At 42.0% G+C, this 20,751-nt stretch overlaps 1 protein-coding gene across 1 annotated transcript in view; it reads left to right on the forward strand.

Annotated features, from left to right (window-relative positions):
* UNC13B (unc-13 homolog B (C. elegans)) overlaps positions 1 to 18,488 on the forward strand; it is a gene marked incomplete at its 5' end in the record, with an annotated part of 146,943 nt that extends 128,455 nt beyond the window's left edge. Inside the window, 7 exons of the mRNA XM_010019365.1 lie at positions 4,731 to 4,787; positions 9,392 to 9,472; positions 9,865 to 10,012; positions 12,716 to 12,772; positions 15,259 to 15,351; positions 16,451 to 16,610; positions 17,767 to 18,488. Of these exons, the coding sequence (XP_010017667.1) occupies positions 4,731 to 4,787; positions 9,392 to 9,472; positions 9,865 to 10,012; positions 12,716 to 12,772; positions 15,259 to 15,351; positions 16,451 to 16,610; positions 17,767 to 18,052 (882 nt within the window). The remainder of the gene's footprint in view (positions 1 to 4,730; positions 4,788 to 9,391; positions 9,473 to 9,864; positions 10,013 to 12,715; positions 12,773 to 15,258; positions 15,352 to 16,450; positions 16,611 to 17,766) is intronic.
* Between the last annotated feature and the right edge of the window lie 2,263 nt (positions 18,489 to 20,751).

Consider the following 20,751-nt stretch of genomic DNA (forward strand, 5'->3'; position numbering starts at 1 on the left):
CATCCCACCCTGATGACCTGAGCTGCAGGTCCCTTAATGACTTTCAAATGAGGCTTCTACCTCTCTCAGCATTGATTGCTTGTGGGTTGTGAGATTAGTAGCAACATGATCTTCAGGAACTCACTGAGCAGTTCACACCTCACTAGTTTTAAGTAAAGATCAGCATTTAATTAAACACTCTCTGTCTTGGGTGAGTGAATATGCAGACACAGCTCTCTGGGAATCTATATTTTGGGGTTCTGTGCACAACGCTCCAGGATATTAATGGATTAGTTATGCATTTCTTTCTTCTTTGCTGCTTAGGACAAAACTATAGCATGCCATCAGTGACTAGTCTGGTCAGTGAAAGGTTGCTAAATTTACACAGAGATGATTCTTCTGGAGCCTCTCCTTTATTTATCTCACACAGTACACTGCAGCCATTCACGTGAGGCTCCATTTGTGCTTGCTTCTGCTGTGCTTTTTTCTGCTTGTCAGACTTCAGTAAATGAGAAAGAACATGGTCCAAGATATGAAAATTTTCTTGAAGCTGCGGACAGATTTTACACGACTTCCAAATTGGCTGTTCTTCTGGCTCGTCTGCAAGCACCACTCCATACCTATTTGGTGGTGGTGGAGAGCGAGGCTTTAAGAGATTTTCTGAAATCTTTCTTAACTTGCATTAGTGTAAATGAAGCCTCCCCCTTGTGCTAGCTAGGAACAGGAAAGTCCAAGGCTGCCTCTGTGATGAGGAGAAGAAGCTTTCTTATCCTTAAATGAAATGGTGGTCTGTGAACAGCACATGTGCCCAGGTCTCTGTACTGACAGGTAATTATTTTCCCTTTGTCATCCCTACTTGTAAGCCTGTTTCCTCAGAGTTTAATACAGAGTAGCCAACAGCTAAAAAATAGTCTTAATGGGTGGTAGCAGACGTTGCCTGATGGTAGTTTTTTAAATGAACTTAAATGCTGCTGATAAATGATCACATTTATTAGCATAAATGATCCTTGTTGTTGAATGTAGGAATTAAAAAAATCTGGGAAAGGAATGTACCAGATGAAACTATGTTGGATTGGTATGTCTCAGTATGTACTCAGCCTGAGTAATAATATGTTTTCCAAAAAGGATTGGATTTCAAAAGACTTGCAGCAAGCTTCTGTTTCCTAATTTTGTCTGCTGAGCAGTAGGACAGTTAAGCTGTGAGAGTTTGAGCCTCTTGGAATATAAACCAGTGTATTTGTTGTGCGTTTTAGCAATAGTCATCTGATGATCCTTCTCTAAATGTTTTCTCTGAAGGGGGAAAAACAGACCATTAACAAGGAATTTGAAATCTTTGTGTTGTGTTGTGGTCTCTTCTATGTTTCCAAAAAGTTAAGGAAGGCGAAAGTAATTTCATGGGAAGAACCAGGAAAACCAGCACTGATGTCTGTCCCCTTTTCAGATATGTTTGCCACAGAGCGAGGACGCAGTTTATAATAAGGACTTCTTTTTTCCTTATATTCTACCCTTGACATTTGAATCATTCCTGTTGTGAGCAACTTTTCTCAAAACTACCTGATATTTAAGTTTAGTTGTTTTCATTCCCTAGGGTTGCACCTGGAATGAATGTTGTCTGTAGAGCTTTGTGATATGTTTTCCATGCATAAGTAACTTTTGGGGTGGTTTTTTTTTGAGGAGGTATAGCATCTTGTTTACAAGAATGCCATTTGGCAGAGGAAGGAGCAATCCAGATTTTCATTAGATGTTACCAGCAGTGATGACAAACTCAGTATAACAGTAAAATAACTTCTCCTTGCAGACACCTTGACAGAGATTGGCACTAATCGATGAGGATTTTCTTAGTGGGCACGAACTGAGTAGTAGTTATGGGCAGCTTTGTTCCTTGAAGTGTATCAAGTCTCTGGGTATTGCTCAGTGTTACCCACCTACCCTCCTTAGAAGCCTGCAGCAGGGAGACTACATGCCAAGGCTGGTTAATGTTGTTGTTCAAATGTTTATTAAGAAAAAGGTGTCCAATAAACCCTGAAAATACTGGATCAAAAAAAGTTAATGTTAGTGGGTTTTGAGACTACTCACTTTTTCAAAATTCAGGTTATAAAAATGTTAAATTTTTGTCTTCTACTTGGTCAACAGGCGTGACAACCTGAATTTTAAGACACGTAAGTCAAACTCAGTGACTAGTCATACAGAACAGCAGGCACTGTATTTGGTGTAGCCCAAAGTGAAATCTCTGTATTCATCCTGTGTGCAGTCATCTTCAACCTCTCTTGCTGGAAATAGAGAATTTTGTACTCTTTCAGTTTAGAGAGTTGTACTCTTTAGCACTACCCATTGGATACTGGCAGCAAGTGAAGCTGACAGTCTTACCTCAGAAGCTTTCCTTTATGGGTGCGTTGTCCTTGCCTGCACTTTCCTGCTTTCCCCTCCTCACCCCTTCACCCCTCCCCCCCCCGCAAAGTTGTGAATTTAATCAATTATCAAGAGTTTCTATTTAGGTACAAAGTCAATAATGTTCATTCTATGTTTATTTGTATTCAAAAAACATATAAGGCTGAACAGTGAGAGTTAGGTGGTGGTTACAGATTGAGCAAATCGAGAGATTGTCTGTGATTTCATGTCACAGTTTTTCAATTTGAAGAAATTCCTGAAGCAGGAAAAACTGAAGAAAAAGTATCTCATCTAAAAATTCACTTCTGGATTGCTGTTGTAATGGGCAGAGGGTGTCTGTGTCCCTAGAGTGGGTCTCGGTCTTTGCAGTGTTACATGTGTAAACTGTTTGCCTGCTTTCCTTCTGTAAAAGGGTGCCTGCTACCTCTAGAAGCAGGTGTAATGACACTTTTTTGCTGAAGGGAACCCATCAACAGGGATGATGCTAACTTAAATCCTAGAGGGAAAAAAGAATTATTTCAGCAGTGATCTTTGCACTTGAATCCAGTTCCTTCTCCTCTACAGATGCATGTATGGGTAGTTCGTGCTCCACAGAGTACTGACTTAAAAGGCAACAAGTAAACAAACACTGAGGAAGGCAGCAAAAAACCCCCAAGCTGAGTGGCGTAGGGAGGGGCAAAGAACAATATATTAGTTCTGGGTTTACATCTTGCTTCGTTACAGTTTGAGGAATTTTGATGTTGGGAGTAGTTATGGTAGTTGTGGTTAAGTGGGATGGTGAAAGGCTGTTGAGATGAGAAGGGGAGTAAAGGAGAGAGAAGGAGGGCTGTGGAAAGGAAAACTGGATTTGCTGGAGGCCTTTGGGGAAATGTGGTCCTCAGTTCTCATGGAGCCAGCAGTACCCAAGTAAGATGAGCTTCATCTTCTCCCGAGCAAAAAGACCTTACTGGAAAGTGCCACAAGCAGTGTCTCTCTCTGGAAGCTTATTTCAGGTATTTACCTGAGACATCCTGCAGACGCTTCTCAACTGACACCTCTGGTGACATTGACATGTACTTTTAATGCTAGCCCCTAATAACCAATTACACCGGGGAGAGCCAAAGATCATCAATGAGAGCTCAGTGCTCCTGACATACTGAAGGGTTTCCTGAGAAAGATAATGGAGGGGAGGTTTGATTGGGGAAGAGGGGTCGCCTGTAGCTTTGTCTTGGACCTAAGACCAAGCCCAGATTTAGTTCGCAGATTCATTCCCTAGAGATGCACCTGGAATAAGAGCTGTCTGCAGAGCTTTGTCATATATTTTCCAGGAATAAGTAACTTATTCTGGGGAAGTATAGCATCTGACTAGCCTGAGAGGGCGAAGTGGAGGGAAAAGTTTCATGATATGATAGATGCAGAATTTATAGCCAGAATTACAGAAGGTTGGGGGTTTATGCCAAGTGGAGTAATGGGAAGTGGCTAAAGAAAAAAGGTAAGACTGTATGTTTGAAAAAGAGTGAAGTGGAAGAAAATAAATTCCAGCCCACCCAACAAGATATGAGACTGGAGAGTTGTCTTGGTTGCTTTTGATTTTCTCATTAAATTTTGGACTTCACTCCTCAAGCAGAAAGTGTATTACACAACATAGAAATGATGTAGTGGGGAAGAAGAAAAATATCTTTATTGTAACCATCGCAGAGAAAGTGTGTAAAAATCTATTATGCTAGAGTGTAAGTGACTTGAAGAAAGATTTCTCATCATTGGGATTTATCTTCCCTTTTTGTTTCTTCATTGGTCATACAGCATGAGGAAGCCACAGTGGGGGAAGAAGAGCCTTTGGCCAACCTTTTGGCATGTAAAGGCAATGCTGTATTCTTCTTCACTGGACTTTGTTTGCCACACAGTTTTGTTTCTGATCTCATGTATGCTAATTCCCACCCCACTGATTGGGCTCTACTTCCATAGAGAGATTGTCATCAGTTGTGTGATCTTTTGCTTTGGCCAGTCTTAAGCTGTCTTCATGCATATTTAGACTTGAAATCCAAAGAAGCACTTAGAGATGAAGCCAGCGCTCTGCCTTCACCCCTAGCCTGCACCATTCATTTGAAGGCACATCCTGTTTAAATGGGTGGCTGCTGTAAGCAAGAGTGAACCAGTTAGCAGGATATTGTGCACCAAAATAGCACTTGATGTGGTATCCACAGAAATGACAGGTTTTATATTAGGTAATAAACTGGCAAGGAGATGAGTTGTGACTGGCCTTGGGGTGGTTATATAAAGTTCTAGCTATGAACTGACTTGACTTGCTCAAAGGAAAAACATGCAAAGCTTGTTTATGATCTTTTTTTCACCCTCCTTTCTCTTCTAACTTCTTGCAATCACAGGGCACACAGTTGATTTTCAGTGCTGCTAAGGAACTGGGACACTTGTCAAAGCTGAAGGTATTGTTCTGCATGGCTTCTGTTAATGTCCGTGTGTGTAAGCATGAAAGTGTAGCATGTAGCATGTCCTGTGCTTCTAGTGGTTTGCAGCTGAATGCAGTTGTAGAGAAATGCTTTTAAACGCATTATACGTGCATTTAAATGCATTCTACTAACATTAGCATTGTGTTGAACTGTTAAATTTTATTGCGAGTTTAATTGTCAAAATAGTTTCTACTGTAGCTACAGTGATCAATTTGGTATATATCAATTTAAAATGAAAAAGGCAGAATTCACAGAATCATAGAATAGTTTGGGTTGGAAGGGACCTTAAAGCTCATCTAGTTCCAACCCCCTGCCATGGTCAGGGACACCTTCCACTAGACCAGGTTGCTCCAAACCCCCTCCAGCCTAGCCTTGAATATTTAATATCAAGTTATATGACCAGTTCCTCTGTATCTCCATGTATAAAAGGGAGTCCCTTGTGTGATCTCATTAATGAGAAATTGGTCAGAAAGATGATTGTGCTAGCTATTAATGAATTATATGAACTGCTACAAAAATAGCTGTTGCTTATGGAAGAGAGCCTGTGTCTGTAAATTCCTTCTGAGTGGGCTCTCTGCAGGCAAGCTGACAATTAGCATGAAGGCTATATTGATGTGTTCTGACAATGCATGACGTGACATGAGCATTACTAAGTGCACGCCACCTCATCTAATCAAGCATTAATTCAGTGGTCACAACAGGAATGGTATGAAAATAGTGACACCTTACAGCATTCAGATTGCACTATGTTGTGGTTTGGTTTGTGCTACAGAACAGGTATTGTGCAAGAGGAGCACTAAATCTGAAGTGTCATAGTGCACAAACTGCTGCAAGGAAGACAGAGCTGAGTGCGAACTCTGTCTCAGAGTGTGTTCAGGGAAGTCTTCCCAGAGCAAAGGGCATTCTCCAAAGTGATTAGTGCAATTTCAAAATGCATTCATCTTCTCTCATAATATTTTTTTTTGTCTTGTGCACTTATTACAGCTGTCTGTAGAGGACTATTTCCCTTGCCCAGCAGCCATACTTCGCATGCATGTTTATGAGGCAGGACAGTGCATAACTCATTTTAGTGCTTATTAGCAATCCTAGTAAGTGATCTGGGCATGCAGGTGTGTCATTAGATGCACACAGAATCATTTTCTCCTGCTGCGTTTTGAGGCTGTTACATAGCAGTTAACAGTGACATGAGGTAAACCTTCGAGTATGGTTCCCCAGGGGAATAGCTTGTGTCACTTGTGCTGTGGGCAGCCCCATGCACTCCCACTGCCAGTCTGTCCTAACTGATGACTCCCAAAGATTTCGCTGTCTCCACCACTCCTTGCACTTGGAATGTTCTGTGTCACTTCAACTGGAGGAATAGGGAGCAAGGAGCTGTGCAGCCAGCCTGGGAGAGTCGAGCTGGACCACAGCCTCCAAATGTGACTCCCTTTTCCTGTAAGTATCCCCATCCCCTTTCAAAAACATCAGCAAGAACCCAGCATTTTGGGAAAGAGAAGCCATCCCTGCCTTCTGTGTGCATGCCTGCTATCAAAGGGGGAGAGCTCTGAATTTGCTCTGTTTCTCCTTCTAGGTTACAAGCAGAAGTTTGTGCACAGATTACAAGTTCCTGTGGCTTGCTTGTATTCTTGGGCATAGACAGTGACATTCACTGTTACCTTTTACTTCTAATGTATTTCTTATTACTGGAATTTCTTAATATGTAAAAAGTGCCTTTTGCCAGGAACAAGATGGAAACTTGCTGGTTTCCATTTGCACTTGGTCATGAAGGCCATCCATCATCCTCAGCTTAAGTTACTGTAAAGCTCAACCTCAATAACTCTGGACTGCATTATTAGAAATGCATGTAATCATGCAAATCAGGCAAGCCCTGATGTGTGTTCAAGCCTTTCTTTGCATATCCATATATAAGGACTGCAACAGCACAGGTACACAGGATTTTATATGTGGCAAGAGAGCCACATAGTGTGAAAGCACTCTACCACCTGAATTTGTAGACATTTAGTTCAGACAGATGGTGTGAACTAATATTGTGTCCAGAAATTTCCAGAAGAGTAAAGGTGTTCCAAGAGTGTAAATTGTTTGGGTTTATGTAAGCATTGTGGAGATTTTTATATATATGTATATATATATTTATCTTTTTGTTTTTGTAGGCACATACAAGTTAACGGGGAAGGCATGAGTAAATGGCTCTGCAGGGCCCCTCCTCTGCGCCTTTTGCAGTTCCACTAAAAGCCTGGGAAAATTATGGGATGGATTTTAGGCTTTATTTGTCTTAAGTGGAACAGGGGTGACAAAGGCCTTGTGAATCAGATAACTCAGCTGAAAAACTGAGACTGAAAGACCCAGCAAGCACAGGCTCTTGCCCTGATGGCAAGTGAATTTTACAGTGTATTTTAAAACCCTCAGAAAACCAACCATAAACCTGGCACCTTGGTGCCACATACCTGCCTCCCGTTTATTATCAAACTCTTTCTGCTCGGTTTGATAAATAGCCAGCTGCTGGAGCAGGGAGCAGCTGCCTCTTCTCCCTTGCACAGCCTCAGCATAACTCTGACCACAGAAGTTCTTCTGATGGTACCTGTGGAGAACACAAGGCTGAGTCTGAGACACCAGAAAAAGATGTTTTAATTTGGGTGGGGGTTTACTACTTCTGCTTGAAATTTAATAATTATTTGACATAAACATTTTTGATTTGCTCCTGGCTGGCAATCTGGGAAGTGCAGGGTCTGTGCTGTCCTTTCTAGGAACAGTGTGGGATTCGGAGAGGACAGATACGAAGGGGAATGACAGTTGTGGGCTCCTCTGTGTAGGTGCAGGCATTACCAGTCCAGTCACTTAGTTATTTTTACATAATGTGTTGAAATATATGGCACTCGGAAGCTCTCTTAGAAAGCAGTGACGTGTTGCTGTGCATTGAGAGCATGAGCACTGGCTGGTGTGACCACTCAAAGTGTGGGGCTGAATGAGTTGTGTAGGTGTTTAAAGAGAAAAATGCTGACCACCTGGTTTCTATCACATTGTGGAGAATCTGGCAGGCAGACCTAGAAAGTAATTTCAGCAGACATGAAAGTCACTCTGCCTTGGGGACACAGCTACCCGGTCTAAATTGGCTTCTCCCATGAACATGGCCTTGGACTTTGGCTGATTGTGCTCTTAATCTGGCTGTCAGACAGAGAAAAGAATGTTTTACCCTCTGTGTACTCAAGTGTGAAGCCACATCATCTTCAATTGAGTTACTTGCAGCTCATAAAGAAGAGGGAGAGCTATTGCTCCCCTAAGGACAGCTTGTCGCAACAGAAGAACCCTTGCAGCTTAGAGTAGTCTGCCATTGCACATAGGTCCCCAGACCAGGAGAATCCTGTGTGTGGGAAGGAGGCAAGTTGAGGCATGTCTCTAGTACTCAAGAAAATATGGTGCAAACTTGTCTGAGTTACTGCTGACTCGAGAGACATCTTCTGTACAGTTTAAAGCAGCACTGTGCAAAGGTGCTAGCTAGATGTCTGTCAGAAGGATGGCACTGCACCTAGACTGCAGTGAGACCTGTCTCCATCAGGCAGGAGATGGATCAAGGTGGATAATGAATGGGAACAGCACGAGGCAATGTGAAGAATCACCAGATAGCCAGATAGCTAGAAGGTTTATCAGCATGGAATGTGCACATGATGCCACATGCAGGCATGCTTTACTCAAAACAAGTTAGTAGACATGTTTCCTGGAAAGTATCTCGTATCAGAGGCCATGACATGTTTAAAATAGAGATAAGTAGCCTTTACCTGATTTGTCTGGATCTTTTCTGTGAATACCTCAGCACACAGGCTGCAGTCATCTGGCCTGACCCTCCACAGCAGCTCACACAGACTTTGGGTTTGCGCATAGGTTTTTGACTTCCTGAAATGTGCTGTTTTCTCTGAGAGCCAGACTAAGCATCAGAGAGAAAGAGCTTAGTGAAAAACCAAAGGATGGCACATCCTTGTGGTCAGGCAGGAGTCTGATAGGGGTATATTCTCACTGCAAGGAAAGTAATTCCTTGCCAAGGGTTTCCTGGCTCTTTGCTGTTAGAAGTGGTGGGTCTCAATGGGAACAACTTCTTTTAGCAAAGGGGTTTTCTAGAACATGCTTCTTGTTTTTCTTCCTTTACACCAATGGTTTATTACTGACCTTTGCAGGTAGAAGAATTAAGAAAATCCACAAACAACGTACAACAGCTTTGCCCAATATCTGGTTCTGAGAATTTGTTGATTTAGGTGGTATTTTGAGAGTTTTGTTGCAGCTGCTCCAGAATGACAGGGTACAGGCAAACTCCTGTTTGGGTTGTCTAAGAGACAAACTGATTTTAAATTACCACTTACCTCTGTCTGCTCCTTTCCTTATTTCTCTCTTCTGTGGCTGCAAGAAACAGAGAAAGTGGGTTTATTTTCAAGTTAAGGTATAATAAATGATTCTGAGAGACTCAATTAAATGTTCCTTAAACAGATGAATTAATGCCACAGCATGAATCCAGAGAAGATGATGATACTGAGGGCTCCTTTTGCTTTAGTTTCTGTCAGCATGCTCATGTCAAATATAATGGTTGTTCACAGGATCATATGGTGAGAGAAGAAACTAGGAGTCTCACTCCAAAGCAGTGTGCTGTTTTGGATCTGGCACTGGATACGATCAAAGTAAGTGATTCCATTTCTGTCTTAGTCATTCCCTTGCTCCATCACCAAATATTATTTGGAAGGATAGTGTCTGTGCCAGTTCGGGAGATGGCAGGAGTCTGTTGCTGCTGTGACAGAGATGAAGTCTCTAAATGAGTGATACTGCCATGTTTGTGTACACCTGAGTAGACTTATGTGACTGACATGCTGGGAGCCAGCATATTTATATAGTGCTTTGGAAGAGGAAAGCCATGAGCCATTGGTATCAGTTGGTTTAAGAGCTGCATTTCCAGTACAGTATCTGTTTTGTGAATTTTTCCAGCTCTTTCCCATCCACACACACAGTAGCATGTAAATGTTGGTTGCTGGTTGCAATTTGTCCTCATTTTCTACCTGTTTCTTTTTACTCTTAGCAATATTTCCATGCTGGTGGGAATGGACTGAAGAAAACCTTCTTGGAGAAGAGTCCAGACCTGCAGTCACTTCGATATGCTCTCTCTCTCTACACTCAGACCACAGACACTCTCATCAAAACCTTTGTCCAGACTCAGACAGCTCAGGGTAAGGCTCTTTTGTGTTGTTGGCAAAGTTGAATGGAGCTGTCTGCTCTGTTTGTAATTACTCTGTCTTGTACTGCCAGTTTGTAGAGTGCTTTTGGCAGTAATGTTTCTGGAAACGTGACAGTTCAGAGCTTTTGAAACTGGGAAGGCGTGGACGAGAAGGGGGTTATTTCCCACTCAGCTACATTTTGAGAGAGCAGAAATTTGTGAAGCATAAGGCCTGGAGTGTTTGTGGTCCTTTTTTCTGCAGTCCTCACTTAACAGTCACGTTTCATGGATTAATGTGGGTGGGTGACTTAAGTGAAATTGAAGTTACTGTACTGAAGCTTACACAGTGGTGTGAGAAACCATTTCAGCAAGACACCACCATAGAAACTAGTTGGTGCTTGTGTCACAGGCCTTCTGCCAGCAGCCCGTGTAGTCCTGATTGACAGGGATGTGATGAGTCACAGAGCTACATGCTGCCTGTACATGGAAAAGTCTCGTAGGAGAGCAACGAAAGCACTATTTTTCCACAGCCAGTACAGGGTGTGTGTGAGCTAGATGATTACAAATCACCACAGCATACTAATAAGCTACTGGGTTGGGTTACTGGAGTCCCTTGTTAGCTCTCTGGGAAGCTGTGGGAGTGGGGCTGTTTCATTGACCTGGAAGGGGTAAACAGTTAATTGTCTCTATGTTTTGTTGCTTTCATGTAAACATCTCGAGATTGTTGTACAGAATAATTTGGTCTCTAGTCAGGGACCGTAACTGGCTGACTGAATCTTACTGACCTCAGGAAGAGGGGACAGATGCTATTAGAGGTTAGATCAAAACTGAAACTGGTGGTTTAGGTTTGCAGGGTGTTTAAATACAAGCTTTCGCATTGGACCACTACATCTCAGCAGCAAAGTAGTTCAGCTCCATAGGGGTGTCTTTTTACCATCTTTTTGCTTGGAGTACTTTCTCCTTCAGTCTTTCCAAGCCTGTAAGACCTGTTGACCCCACAACCTGTAGTAACTATTGTCAGCATAGTGTCACATTGATTCCTAAATCACAGGGAAAGCACTTTCAAGACAACACAATTTTCCCTCGTGGGAATGAGAGTGCATAATACTGGCATTCTCCAACCAGTGGAGAAACCACTGAGAGTTCTTGAGCAAAACAAGGTTTGTTTTTAAAGTGGAAAGTTGAGTGCAGCTCTGAGGGACTGAATCATCCTTGCCTTTAGCAGAACAATATATTCTTGCTTAGGCTGAAACATACTGCATTAAAACACTGGACTTAGAGAGTCAGTACCTGCATTTGAGAGTGGTCCTCTGGCTGGGTCCCAGCAGAGCAACGATGACATCCAGTGGCCAGACAGGTCAAAGACTGCTACATCCACAGGGGTCTCCAGGAACTTGGTTGTTGCCATTAGAGCTACACTTTTAAGGGGGAACTTGTGTGCACAGTGTGTTTTCAATCTTTGCTGTTCTATGGTGAATGTTTCTCATTGTATATCCAGACCATGAATTAAAGCTAGATTTTTATGTGGGTCCTGTTATGTTGTTGTGATGAGCCAAGATGTAAGGACATGTGCAGCACTGCTGTTCTACACTCCATCCTACAGTCAGGAGCATTTAAAATTAGAGGAAGAAGATGCTCTGTTGAAGCTGAAAAGTGACAAATTAAAAGCTGGTATAAGGAAGCAGCTTCATGTAATGCATGATGTGACTATAAAACTTGACTGAGGGTGAGTGTTTATGAAATACACAAAGATAATTGAACATAATCTAAGAGCATCAGGAATATACAGGGTCAAAGTATGTAGGGTTGTAGGGTTGGTTTTGTTTGTTTTGTTTTGTTTTGGTCTTTTTTTTTTTAAGAAGCTTAGAAAGGGTGAAGCTCCAGCTTTAGGACATAGGATGCACTCATTACAAGGTCATCCATTGTATCTCATAGCTGACTGATGACATTTCTTTGTGGCTGTTCTGAGCCACTTTAGGAGACACATAATGGATCTAAGCCAGTCCAAATCACCATCTTCTACATTAGTAGCTTGAGAGTTTTGAATCTTGTTTAGGTTACAAAAGACTTCAGCTACGTCACCTTATTTCTATAGGGTCGATGATGGAATGTATCTGAGAAAGGCATGACTTGCCCCTGGGATTGTGGCTGCACACACTTCCTTAGTAACCCCAGTTGGTAGATTGGTTTGGAGATCTGCACATGGGTTTGAGGGAAGAAGGGACTGGTATTTACAGCTGGCATCTGCTTACCAGAGCTCTCTGACAGATGAGATTTGCATAAGTCAAGTTCCTCACAAGCATATGGGGGGCTGCATGTGGAAATATTTAAATGCTGACTGTTTGCGTCTCATGCTTTACTGCTCAATGGTTACGTCTCCCAGTTTGTGAGGTATCTATTGCCCTCCGTTTCTTACTGAGCAGGATTCTATAGCACTATGCTGTTAAATGTTTGCTCTGCAAAGTTGGGTCAGTGCTTGCAGTTTAGTTATGCCAGCACAAATTCTGTTCTTGATTTAACCAAACAGTCCCTTACTTGCAGACAGCCTTGCTCTCCACAGCCTATGTTGATGTTGAAGATCTAAGAGGATATTTTGTTTATTAAGAGCTAGAATATTTGTCTTCTATTTGTTTAAGTGGCACCACTAATTGGATTGTAATTCATGCTCTTCTCTCTCTACGCTGCTTACTTCTTGCCTTTTGAATTCATGTCTCAGTGCATGATGGGAAAGGTATTAGATTTACCGCTAATGAGGACGTTCTTCCAGATAAGGGTATGTTCAAGACTAATGTTGTTACCATAACAACATTACCCAACTGCCTTGCTTTTGAAGTCATCCTGCCCATGCTCAGAAAAACCTTTTGCAGAGACCCATTCCCCGTAGCTCCTTGTAGAAGTGAACCTTCACCAAATGCTTGCATCCCACAGAGTCACAGATTGCACTATCTAGAAGTCTGTACCTTGCCTGAGAGCCTGTCCCTAAGCTTGAGATTTATTGATGGGATATGAAAGCTGTCTTGAAAATTGACTGTTTTTTGAGAGATGCTACAGATGTGTTTCCCTACCCTTTACCATGGGCTGCGTAATGCTGTTTCAAATCTTGAACTTGCATGCATATAATCTGCTGAGACGGGCTACTGTAATACATGGTCATGTCTGATATGCACTCAAAGTTATGGCCGAGCTTGAATCATCTGGCTTGAAGAGGGGGGTAACTAAAAGTCTGGGTGCTCAGGAGAGCCCTAAAAAATTAAATAGTCTTGTGTTTCATCTCTCAATTTATTTTTTGCTGTCCAAAGTCTTTCTGTTATCTTAGGTGAAATACATCTATAACCCATTGCACGAGCTCAGTTCTGCAGTTTCACTTTCCAGTATTGTAATACCAGCAAGACTTCCATGCCACGATTTAAATCGCTTTATCACTGAATGTGCAAGTGTGTGTATCCATGCAGTTGTACAAGCTCAGAATGTTTTTCACTGGCCGTCTACGAAGAGTTTTTTTGTCTCTGAATATTTCAGTTAGTAGAACAAGATTTTTGTATGAAAAGACAAGAATGAAGGTGGAAAAAAATACCTATGTTTTTACTCGCTCAAAGGTAATGCAGTGATTCCACTGTCATTGCTGTGAAGCATCAGTGTCTCCTTTATAACCTCTCAATTACAACTTTAGTGTAATTAAGACCTAAGTGACAGCTGATATTTCTGCAGATGTAGCCTGATGAAGTTGTTACACACTGTTGATAATCTTGTCTGTACTCATGGAAAATGCCAACAGCATGACAGACCCGCACTACTAGGTGGGTCAAGTCACTAATTAAGCTTTCCAATGTCAAAGCTCTGTGCTTGTATACAGAAAAGAAGGAACACCGCCCTTCTAAGCAGGGAGAAAACAATACAAATGTTAGTATAGAGGCTGTTGTACTCAGGTCAAGAATGAGAATCTACCCTAAGACAGTAACTTGAAGTTCTGTTTTGGTTGCTCAGATCCTTGTATATTAATGTGACTTCCACTGCCTGCAGTTCCATGCCATGTAATTCTCTTCAGAGAATTACACAGATTATCTCTCAACCTCTTGGTTTTTAAATGACTGGGGTTTTTGTGGCCTGCAGAGTATTCTTGTTAAAGGTGACTTGTTACATCTATCTAATCAAAATGCTTATTTAATTTATCCTTCAAGCTCCTTATCTTCAATTTCAAACACACCAATTCTTTCAGTTAATAATATGTCTGAGCCTCAAAATTGACAAAATAACATTGCTGTTAGCTGGTGCTCACTTACCCTGTAGGTATTCCAATTACAACAGCATTGCTAATTGTCAACCTGAGGTCAGATAGCTATCAAAGAGAAAGCAAAATCAATCACACTCTCTTATTATCAAAGCTTAGTTTTCATTTTGCAAAGCCATCTTCTGTAGTTTACATGACATCTTGACTTCCCTACCCAGAAAAATGTCATTTCCACATATTGCCTGATAATTATGATGAAAATTTAAAAGGTTGAAAACATTGTGATACACAAATTGTAAGGTTCATGAAATCTTCTCCCTCTGTTACAACATGTTATCTTTTCCTCTGTGAAGCTACATCTTGTTTTCTCCCTGACTTATTGATGAAGGCAAATAAATATGCAAGTTGCAAGTGCTTCTCTCTCATCTTTTTTGGTGCACAACAGCAAAGGGGTTCTCATTAACCTCCGAGGGGAAACACATAGGCAGTCAGGGCAACAACTTTTAGCTGATGTACAATATGGAAAAAGGCTCCTGGAAAGTGAGACTGCACAATGGCTCCATACAAATCTCTAACACTTTTGTCTTTTTTTTCCTAAACTTCCTCTCTGGTGTGGTTTTTTCGTTTTGTTGGTTTTTTCATCCTCCCTTCTTCCCCGAATGGACAGGAAATGGAATGCCTGCATGTACACACAGTAGCTTGGTAGGAACCTCTGAAAAATCCTTGCTTTCTATGAGGGTCCTTTGTTGAGCTTTAGGTCTTTTAAATTCTGTTAAAATTCTTACTAGTGTTCTCAACAGGATGCGATCTTCATGGTGGAGTGCAAAAAATGTTAGCATTTATGCGTGTTGGGCATGCAAGCCTGATGTTATCTGGCATTAATGTTACCTTATCAGTGTTGATTGAAAAGCTGGCTATGGAGGGTGTACTGTGAAAACACTATGTTGTCTTGCTGAGGCCATAAACCAGAGACGAGTGCCCATAAATGTTAATTCATGTGTGCACAGGAGGTGTCAATTTTCTTCCAACAGGCTCTGGTGTGGATGATCCTGTTGGGGAAGTGTCCATACAGGTTGACCTGTATACCCACCCTGGAACTGGTGAACACAAGGTCACGGTGAAAGGTATGTGTTGCTGCTCAGGCTCTGCAACCGTGTTGGGGAAAATCTCCGGTTGCCAGTCATTATATTTCTGCGTTAGCTCATGAGATGTGAATCCAGAATTGTTTTCTCTGTTTTACATCAGGAACATGGTGAGAAACAGGAAATGAGCTTGTCCAGCCAGTGACAGGGCAATGTACTGTCCTGTTGTTTGTTGGCAGTGATGTATGAAGTAAACAAAAATCAGATGATGCCTCTCACCAGGCGCCACAGTTTAGCCTGTGCTGCCGAGAACGGGGCAGCAGGACAGGGTGATGCTGCAAAACTGCTCAGTGTAAATCAGGAGATTAACAGAGACAGTAAAGTTCAGAAGCTCCTCTTCCCCATCCTGAAGAGCATGCTGGTCCCTGAAGAGCTGCTCTGAAAATAACCCAAGCAGTGATTCATCCCAGGCTTCCTCTTCCTCCTTCATCTCCTTTGCTTGGATACAGCATATTTAACTACTTTAGTTTCCTCTAAAGATTTATATAAATAGCTCTTCAGGCCTCTGTTCTGGTTAAACCTACACTGCAGTGTAAAACCTGATTTTCAGAGCCATTTCCCATGCTTCAGTCTGTTCCCTGCAGTGACCTGAGAGAGTGAATGAGAATTAAAGAGCTAATAATTCTGACTTCTGGGACCACTTGCAGCTCATGGGCTTTGTCTTACCTGCAGTCTCATTTTCCTTTTCATCACAGACTTTACTATTGTCTGCCAAAATGCCCACCACCACCTTTTTTTTCCTCATTCCACATGTAATGTAGACCTAAGCACTGAACTGGCAGGGCAGCCTGCCCAGAGCTGTGGGAATACCTGGTTTTTTGGACTAATTTCTTGACTATGCATGCGCACAAGCTAAGTGCTATCCCAAGCATTTAATGCCCATCAGAGAACTTAAGTTAGAGCAAAAAAGTATGTCTTTATATTACAAAAAAGTCCTGCCCATGTGTTTTGGGGCACTGGCAAGCTTTGAGTTGGACTTTGTCCTCTGAAACAAGAAATGGGAAGCAGACCAGAAAGGTGTCCAGAGCAATGGGAACAAGTGAATATTTACTGTAAAACAGGTTGTGACTCTCTTTTCCAGTTGTGGCTGCCAACGACCTGAAGTGGCAGACATCTGGCATGTTCCGTCCATTCGTGGAAATTACCATGATTGGGCCCCATCAGAGTGACAAGAAGAGGAAGTTCACAACCAAGTCAAAGAGCAACAACTGGGCTCCCAAATACAATGAAACCTTTCACTTGTAAGTGTGAAAAATAGCCTGGGGATCTGACATGGCAAGTGCAGATGTAGAGGGCAGAGAAGGTTTTCCAGAGTCTACAGACAGCCTGCTTGGGGCCCACAAGAGTACATGAACCAGTAGCTTGGCCAGTCTTCAGTGTCTTGGCAGGAAATGTGGGTAGGATGCTGAGGTCTGTTTTGCATCAGCAGCATCCTTTGACTACCTTCTGAAGCGCACTGAACCTACTTTACTGTGCTCCATCATTTTAATGAACTTTTATTGGTAAGAGTTGAGGCTAAAAGTTCATTATATATTTTTAGTTTGTTTAAAATTAATGTGTGTTTTTACCCTAACTTGACCTGTGGGACTGGCTGTCTGAATTTGCTTCTAGGAATGCAGCCCTTGGAACTGGTAATAGGTTGCACTGCTAAAATTTCAGTACCTCTCAACACCAAGTTTTGAACTCTGCTTGTTTGACTTTCATTATTACAAAGGCATCTTCATTCTTGGAAGGCTTGACAAAGGGAGCTACAGAGTAATGCTCACCCAGCTGTACAGTAAGAATGAGAGGAGAAGAGATGAACAGCAAAAGACTGTAAACATCTCAGAGGAGAGTGGAGAGAGACCATACATAAAATTTTTGTTTGACAGGCTTCCTCTAAGAGAAGGGATTTTTGTTGCCCTTTTAAAATTATTCTTTTAATTTTAGAAGCATTAGAAGGATTGGGGATGTATTTTTATTAGCTTTTGCTTTAATGGAAGGCTCTGAATTTTTAAAAAAGCCTTCATCTAATTAAGATATTAATTATTGAAATGAAGCAATCCTTAACAGAAGCAGAAAAGTTTAAAGTATCTGAGTTGAAAATCTATTAGCATGGCTTTAATGTTCTCTGCTCCTCTTATTTCACAGTTTAACACACACACACATGCAAAGGCAACTTGATAAGGGTTGTTCATTTTTTCTTTTTAACTAGACAGGTTGTCTGTATCAGCTGTAAACCAACAAAACCACCCATATTTGTTCTTTTTTTACTTCTCCCTCTCTGACCAGGGTTTTCTGTAGAAAGGAGTTTTCTGTGGCTCATCAAAGTGCTCTAGTCAGCTGCTGACACCTTTATTTTGCAGAGTAATTTATACATGCTGAGAAACTGTAAGTAAGCTTGTGTGTGTTTTTCAGCATACTGGGGAATGAAGATGGTCCCGACGCCTACGAGCTCCAGGTCTGTGTGAAAGACTACTGCTTTGCTCGAGAGGACCGGGTGCTGGGGATAGCAGTGATGCAGCTCAGAGACATAGCAGACAAAGGAAGCTGTGCTTGCTGGTGCCCCCTGGGACGCAGGATTCACATGGATGAGACTGGACTTACAATCCTGAGGATTCTCTCTCAAAGAACCAATGATGAAGTTGCCAGAGAATTTGTAAAGTTGAAATCTGAGTCCCGCTCCACAGAGGAAGGCACCTGAGCTGAGCTGTGTAATGTTCCCTTTTCTCTTCTGCCTTGTGCCAATATGTGCAAGTGTTCAACAATTCTCTTTTATGAATCACAAAAGTTTCTTTCTTGTTGTCTTTGTCAGCTCTGATAGCGCACGTGTGCTGTACAGGAAACAAATCCATCAAGCTGATGCGAGTTAGTTATTTTTTAGTAGCTGGGTTAAGACACTGTAGAGAATGAGACAGTCTCTTGTTACGATGCGAATTCTGCTTTGTGTATATAAATTATTTTATATTAGAGGCTGGGTATGCTGGGTTTTGTTGATATGCAGCACTGTGATTTTATCCTCTGAAGTTGGCAGATGTTGAAAAGGTTCTACATAATCACACTATGACACAAACACACAACTGTGTGGAAATTGGGAGAAGAAGAATGATTTGGGGCTTTGGCAAATCACAGTTCTCTCTCATTGAATTTGTCTACTGTGGAGCTGCCAGGTGATGTTCTGGCACAGATTATACCAATGTCCCTATATGATACGCAGACACCTCAACGTCTGCTTACAAAATGAGTTGCAAATTGCTCTGAAGATGCACACCGGATGAATATGACCATGGATGTGCTGCTGTGAGCATGGGTGGGATCAGTGGGACAAGTGCAGAGGGGCCTAAGATCTCATAGCCAAAAGCTGCAAAGACAATACAGCAGGAGCAGACTGCAGCTGCCCTGCTATTGTAATTAGATTGTGTGTCTCGGAGAATATAAATCCCCGCGTGCTGCTGGGAATCCTGCATCACCACGGGGTTGCTGTAAGCTGCTGAACTCCGCAAGTCACACTTTGGCTACCGTGACCGACACGGTAAGGAAGGGAACAACATTAGAGCCATGACAAATAGCATGGCTGCTATATACTTTTTCCGCTTAGATACTCTTTCATTAGTTATTTGACATAGGGTTGGATAATTTAATACTTGCAGGCTTTCTGTAGCATTTTGTTATCCTGTAGTAGCTGAGACCATTCCTCACTATGAACCCAGAAATGATGGCTTGCTTGGGAGAGATCAACACGTCTCCCCTCTGCAAGCATTTGGCCTGGAGTGCTGGTCAAAGAGCAGCAGGTCCGTTTGGTTCTGATCTCGAAGTCGCTGTTGGCCGTGCTGCAGTTGATCTGTGCTGTTTGTCATTAATCTGTGATTTAACTATACCATTGAAAATATTTTTGCACTGTCTTAAAGAAGCATCCTGGTTTTGTTTTCTTGCAAAACAAAACACTCTCCTGAGCAAAGTGATAGCAGGGAGGTCAGAATTTCTGACTGAAAATTCACAAGCAGGAAGGTCTGGAGAAGAGATTGCGCCTGAGGTATGTTTGTTAGAGGGTTCCTATTGTTTTGGGGATACTTTGGGGATATATTTTTGCTATTTCCAGCTGCCCTTGTGCTCTGGAAAGGGCAGCTGGAACAAGCCAGTCCTTGCCCATGAAGTACTGTAATACTGTCAATAAATTTAAGGACTGTGTATTGAATGACCTTTTTTTTTTTTTTCTATTTTCTCTGACACTTGTACAGCTGTATAACTCCTATTTCATGGGCCTGCTCGTAGAGCTCTGAGGTGGCACATCTGCTTTGTTGTTGTCCATGCTGTGTTATAATAGTGCTCTTCAAAACTCCATGCTATTTGTCATGATTTTGAATCATCATACGTGCCATTGTTGTGAGAACTGTTAGTAGTCTTTAATAAAGTCTTTTAGCAGCATTTGGAGTCATCTGTTGAAGTGTAACTGTAATTGGGTTTGCTAAATCACATAGGGTGGTACTGCTACTACATCTTTGCAAATTACTCTTGTTTAGTATGTAGGTATTTCGGTGGTGCTGTAGATGCCCAGCAAAGGGTCTGAGTCAGAAAATTCCCCCCTCCTCCATGGTCACTCCATCTTTGACATCTTTCCCAGAAGTTCTTGGCTTTTGATAACATGCTGAGACATTGCAGAAAAGCATATAGAATAACTTACTTCCTTTTCTTCTCCTATCTGGCCTTTAAGTCAAGTTCCCTCTGCGCTCAGTAGCCTCCTGAAGGTGTTGAGTGGAAAGACTCAGGCAGGCAGTCAGATGTCTGTAAAGCAGGATACTTTACAGGCAGCACGTGAAGAAAAATAATTATGTGTCAAACTTGATTTGTAGCTTTCCATCTGATATGATCATTAATACTCTGTAACTGGTATTGACAAGAGATGAGAGAATAAACCTTCTTGATGTCAAGTAAACTACTCCCCCTCCTCATTTTTTGGGGATGCCGCCAATTTCTAGCAGAAAGGCTCAAATAACTTACATTTCATCATAGTGCAGATCTCTGAATTTTTGTGATCTGAGACACCATTTTTTCCTTAGGTAACATGTGCTCAGCAGCACTGTCCCTCAGGAGGCAGCCCTGAAGGGCCAAGTTGTCCAGGTAGGCTCGACACTCTTCAAGAAGAAAATCTCCAAAAGCCAGCAGGGAAGAAGACTGGCCTGGCTGACCAGAGAGCTTTGGCTGGAACTCAGGAGAGTTTTATGACCCTTGCGAGAAGGGGAAGGCAATTCAGGAAAACTACAAGGGTGTCATGAGATTATGCGTGGAGAAAATCAGAAGGGCCAAAGCCCAACTACAGCTTAATCTGGCTACTGCCATAGAAGACAATTAAAAATGTTCCTATAAATACATGAGCAACAGAAGCAGGGCTGAGGAGAATCTCCA

Source organism: Nestor notabilis, unplaced genomic scaffold, assembly GCF_000696875.1.
Source record: "Nestor notabilis isolate BGI_N333 unplaced genomic scaffold, ASM69687v1 scaffold2218, whole genome shotgun sequence".
NCBI lineage: Eukaryota > Metazoa > Chordata > Aves > Psittaciformes > Psittacidae > Nestor > Nestor notabilis.